Raw genomic sequence first — 6,000 nt, 5'->3', positions numbered from 1 at the left:
AGAGGGTCAGAGAGCAGTATTCAGGATTGCAAAGCAGATAGCGAAAGAGAGGTGTGATGTGCTGGGGGTGAGTTGCTTGAAGGATGAAGTGGGACAAATCGTTGTGGACCCAGATGGAATTAAAAGGAAGATGGAAAAGATATAGGGAAATGCTGTTGAATACAGAGAATGAATGGGATGGCAACATGGAGAGTAACCCAGTTTTAGGACCGGCAGAGAAGATAACTGATAGGGATGTTGAGGAAGCGATAAAAGCAATGAAGAGTAGAAAAGTGGGGAGGGGCCGACGGGAGTTGTGGGAGATATGTTGAAGGCAGCAGGAAGTTGGGATGTGAAGAGAATGACAAAAAAAAACCACCTTTTAGAGGCCATTTTTCCCCGCAAAGCGGGGGTTGGCCTTTTTCGGGGACCGTGGTTGTTGTTGTTTTTTGGTCCCCTTTTTTGAAGCAATGTTTTTATGGCCGGATGCCCTTCCTGCCGCCAACCCTGTTTGTCGCCTTTTACGACAAGCAGGGAATTACCAGTGAACTGGTACTCAATTAGCCGACCTCGGAAGGATGAAAGGCTGAGTCAACCCCCCTGACGTTAATTCAGCGATCGACCGGGATTCATGAAAGGCTGAGTCAACCCCCCTGACGTTAATTCAGCGATCGACCGGGATTCGAACCCAGGATCCTAGGATCCTAAGCTGGCAACCCTAGCCACTAGCCCAACACCAGGTGAAGAGAATGACAGAGATCTGTAATCTGGTGGTGAAAGAAGGGCCGCATTCCAGTGGATTGGGAACTGAGTACCCTCGTCCCTCTATACAAGGGGAAAAGGTGACCCTCTGGAGTGTGGCTCGTACCAAGCGATAAAAGTTATTGGAGCATGGAATGAAGGTATTGGAAAGGGTGTTGCAGAGGAGGATAAGGAAGAAAGTGAAGATCGATGAAATGCAGTTTGGGTTTATGCCAGGCAGAGGAACGACAGACGCGCTTTTTATTGTGAAGAAGTTGCAGGAGAAGTACATGGAGAAGAGGAAGAACTTGTTTCTTGGGTTTGTTGATCTGGAGAAAGCATTCGATAGGGTTCCACGCAAAGTATTGACATGGGCATTGAGGAGTTAGGAGTGGAGGAATGGTTGATCAGAGTAGTGATGGCAATGTACAAAAGAGCACGCACAGCTGTAAGGACGAAGGACAGGAACAGTGGTGAGTTTGAGGTGAAGGTGGGAGTGCATCAGGGGTCGGTACTAAGTCCACTACTATTTGTAGCTGTGATGGAGGTGCTGGCTCAGAACATAAAGGATGGTTTACCGTGGGAGTTGTTGTATGCAGATGATCTGGTGTTGATTGCAGAAAGTATGGATGGACTGAAGGAAAAGATGAACAAGTGGAAGGAATGTATGGAGACAAAAGGTCTGAAGGTGAATATCGGAAAGACAAAGGTGATGGCAAGTGGTAAAGCATGTGGTGAGGTGGAAAGAACTGGGAAGTGGCCCTGTGCTGTGTGCAGGAAGGGTGTCGGAGTGAACTCCATTCAATGTACAATGTGCGCTGAGTGGGTTCATCAAAAATATAGTGGTCTGAGAGGGTCATTAACCAGTGTGGCAGCTACATTCAAATGTAAGGTGTGCACAGAGGGAGCTGCAGATGGAGGAAATGTTGAGTTGGATCTTGGAGATGGCATGAAGCTGGAAGGTGTGAAAACATATTGCTACCTCGGAGACATGCTGAATGGAGAAGGTGGATCAGACTCGGCAACGGTTGCTAGAGTGAGATGTGCATGGAAGACGTTTCGGGAACTGAGTGGCGTGCTGATGAGGAGGGGAGTGTCGTTGAAGCCGAAGGGAAAGGTGTATGCTGCATGTGTGAGAAGTGTTATGATTTATGGGAGCGAGACATGGGTAATGAACGTAGAGCAGCAACGAAGGTTGGAAAGGGTGGAAACGTGAATGGTTCGATGGATGTGCGGAGTATCGTTGAGAGAGAGGAAGACAAATGATGAATTGCGAAAGATGATGGTTATAGAGCCTGTGATTGATGCTGTGAAGAGGAACAGGTTGAGATGGTTTGGTCATGTGTTGAGGAAGGATGAAAGTGACTGGTTGAGAAGAGTGATGGAAATGAATGTAGAAGGAAGTAGAGGACGGGGAAGACCGAGAAAGACTTGGCTAAAGATGGTGGAAGAAGAAATGCGGGCAAGGGGGTTAACAAGGAGAGATGCAGAAAATAGGGCAAGATGGAGAAGATTGTCATGGAGACCGCAAGGCTAACCCCCACTCTAGCAGGGAAAATGGCCTTTAAAATGCATGTTGTTGTTGTTGTTTGCACTTATTAAGACTGCATTGAGTGGAAATGATAAGCTTCTGGTTGTCTGGCCTTTTAAAGTGAACATTGCTGGCCATTTTTCTCGAATATGTCATGCTTCTTGCAAATTTCGTGCAATTCGAACAACAACTGCTTGGTTGCGTTTTTTCGACCATTTTAACACACTCTTTCTCTGGTTCAAATCCAAAAATTCATTCACAAGATTACCAATGAAAAAATTCCATGTCACAATAACTTTTGCCTCTGAGTATACATGCTGCTCCAACATTAGAAGGTAATTTGCAGCATTCACATTTTCTTCGAAAAATATTGATCCAGCAATGTCACCAGAAGAAATGCCTGCCCAGACAGACACACAAGCTTGATACTGGACATTATGCCAAACAGTAAATTGTGGGCTGTCTAATGCCCATATCACGCTGTTATGACGATTCACAGAACCAGATAAAGTAAACATGGATTCATCTGACCACAAGATCCTGTTCTGCAAATCATTGTCCATACCCATTAACCCAAGCAATGTCTCACATGCCTCAATGCGCCTGTCAAAATCATCCTTAGATAGTTGGTGAATTAATCTGGGTATGCATGGTTTCGCATTAAGATCTTTTAGTATTCTTCGAATCGATGATCGGCTTGTGTTGGTGACGTTTGATAAACGACGAGTTGATAATGGTGTGTTACTGTCGAGTTGTTGTTGAATGACCGCTCTGCTTTCCTCAGTTCGAACAGTATGAGGTCTACCTGGTGACTGTTTTGGAAGAATGCTGCCGGTTTCATCAAACTGCTTGTTTATTCTGCCGATGGTTCTTCTGTCAATTGCGTCGGTGCCACATTCTTTGACAAGTTGTCTGTGAATTTCATCGAATTTCCAGATACAAAATACAGGCGTACAGCGCAAATTTTCTGTCTCACGATATCCTGTCATATCAGGGTGTCTAATTCACAATGAACTGAACTAATGCAAAGACAAATGCGTGCATCACAGTAAGCAAGCTCACCCCAATCCATATCAAGTGATGCACCTCACCCTGTTGCGTATCACGTGATGTCTGTGCGCGTTGAAGCGGTTACATCTATTTACGAGTAATTATGTTTTGTTTTGCATCAAAGAATAATCATGAACTTAGTTGTTTGTTGCAGGTATCGTTCTTCAAAATGTGACCAGGGTTTCTGGACCACCAACGGTCCAAATCTCGGAGGATGATAACATCAGGTTTGTGGACAGTATGATCACTGATGAAGTGAAGACCAGAATATGGAAATGGGTTGGGCATGTGCTACAAATGAAAGATGATAACAACTGAATGACAGCACTGTCATGGAAGCCTGAAGGAAGAAGGAAAGTAGGATGTCCTCGAACAACCTGGAGGAGAACAGTGGGAAAAAAAAGAAAAGAGAAAGGATGGGGATCATGGAATGAAGGCAGGCCAATAGGCAGAATGGAGAGCACGCAATGCAGCCTTATGGGCCATTAGGCCCGAAGACGATAGATGAGAGATGATGAGATGACATCCTTAAAAAGAGTACGTTTCCTGTTTGGAATGATTTTCAATGACCAAGTATCACGTGTGATTATATATATATATATATATATATATATATATATATATATATATATATATATATATATATATATATATATATATATATATATATATATATTCATTCATTCATTCATATATATATGTATGTATGACCAAGTAACACGATCTCCAAAATGAAGTCAAAAGATCCTGGAAGCTGAAGAGTGCCACATTTGCACGAGTGAATTGTTGGAGCAATGGGAATGATAAAGAACCTTAGGGAGATCTTCAAGCCCATCCCAGGGAATATTACTACAAACAAACTACAGTTGTAGGACATCCAGGGGCTCAGTGAGGATCCTGGAAAGAGCACTTGGAACAAAACTTTGAGAAACAAGAAAACTTCACAACTTGATCCATGAATCGTCACACTTAATCACGAATCGCTATCAACCAACGACATGCATGCACACACACACACACACACACACACACACACACACACACACATACATACACACACACACACACACACACACACACACACACACACACACACACACACACACGAAAAGTGCACTTTTAAAAATTTGTATAAACTGCTATATAATACATATAAAACATACTGCAGCTGAAGGTGTTTGTGCTTTGTGCCCTTCACTGAGAAATGATAGGTTTATGGGAATAAGCATGAGAAATTCTGCACATCCAGGTGACACAGTTTGATTGAATAATGTGAGAAAGACTTCTTTGAGGGAGGGAGGTGAAATGAATGAAGGGACAACCATACATAAGCACACCTTGGAGGATTCAGAGCTTTGCAGTGATGCTGTCTCTCCTTCCCTCACCTCAATGCCATTTGACTCGAGACACTCCATCTAAAAGCAGCAAGCACCCAACACATGCCAAGATGATACCAACTCAGTATGAACATCCGCTTCGCTCAAACGCGGAATGAATGAGGAACGTCTGTCAAACACATAGAAAGTGAAGCATGATGAGAAAAGTGTATTGGTGAGCTGACTACCTGCTGGCAGCCTATTGTCTGCATCTGCTCCAAAGAAACCACAACCCTCCTCCCATCACCCCAGGCAAAGCAAAGCTCCCATGAGATATGCTGTGAATGAAATCATTTTGGCCCAGCAAACGACTGTGGCAGGCATAGTTCTGTAACAGCTCAAACAGTGGCCATGGCAAGGCCAGCAAGGGGGTAGTAGGACTCTCCAAGGTTGTTTCATAAAGGCTGGGGTAAAGAAACTGTGATTGTCCCCAGACTCCCATGAAATACTTTTCAAGGGTTTTCCTACCGTTGCTCCTCACGCCGTTCCACGAGACCTGTTTTCTTGGGCATTGGATGAAAGGGATCTGCGATTTATGGCTACAAATTGAGGCTAACCGGGTTGATTGTGGGTTCTCTACAAAAGCCAGAGCAGCAGGGACAGGCAAAGTGTTTGGCTAAGATAAGTATAATGCTCTGTTATTTTCAACAACAAAAAAAACCTTCGGCAAGTCAAACAAAAAAGTTTCACTGTGCAATACTATAAGCCAGCATAATCCACCTTCTGGATTTGAGCAGATTAAGCAAATAAACTCCCTGAAAATGCTTACCATTTACACCAATTTCCTTACGTCACTGGCAATTCGCCAAGTTTGGTTTATGAGAAGTCAAACTTTGTCATTAAAAGGTGATAAAAACAATGAACATCGAATAGTATAAATCCGGCATTTATAAAAACGATTATTTGGTTTTCATGGAGTACGGGGGTATAAACAGACTGGCAACTTCCACATGTACTTCAATCTCATTCTTCCCCGCAGGTCTTCAAGATAAGATGTTCACCACCATCTCAGATCGTCCCCAATCCAAAACCATCATCTTTTCTACCTTCGTTAACTCATCCAATCCCTCCTCCTTCCAAATTTCTCGTTTTCCCTCCTGATAGTGTCCTTCTGTATCCATCTTGTGCACCCTATGCATCCCTTCCTGCCTCACCTACAGTTGGTTTGTCCAAGTCCCTCTCCATCTTGGCCTTCAACATTATTGTTGGTGTTTCCCCTCTATCTCTACTGTTACTTGTGTGCTGTTGTGTCCTGATGTCTTCAACTTCATTGTTGGTGTTTCCCTTCGATATCTAGATTTTTTTCTGTTTTACTGCATTGGA

At 43.6% G+C, this 6,000-nt stretch overlaps 1 protein-coding gene across 1 annotated transcript in view; it reads right to left on the bottom strand.

Annotated features, from left to right (window-relative positions):
* Positions 1 to 6,000, bottom strand: part of LOC144893639 (uncharacterized) — a 125,750-nt gene that overhangs the window by 54,341 nt on the left and 65,409 nt on the right. Inside the window, exon 4 of the mRNA XM_078784543.1 lies at positions 4,639 to 4,716. Within this exon, the coding sequence (XP_078640669.1) occupies positions 4,639 to 4,716 (78 nt within the window). The remainder of the gene's footprint in view (positions 1 to 4,638; positions 4,717 to 6,000) is intronic.

This window comes from Myxine glutinosa, chromosome 9 (assembly GCF_964187855.1).
Source record: "Myxine glutinosa chromosome 9, kmMyxGlut1.1, whole genome shotgun sequence".
Lineage (NCBI taxonomy): Eukaryota > Metazoa > Chordata > Myxini > Myxiniformes > Myxinidae > Myxine > Myxine glutinosa.
Note: the sequence above shows the minus strand (reverse complement) of the source record. Positions and strands in the feature narration are given on the sequence as shown.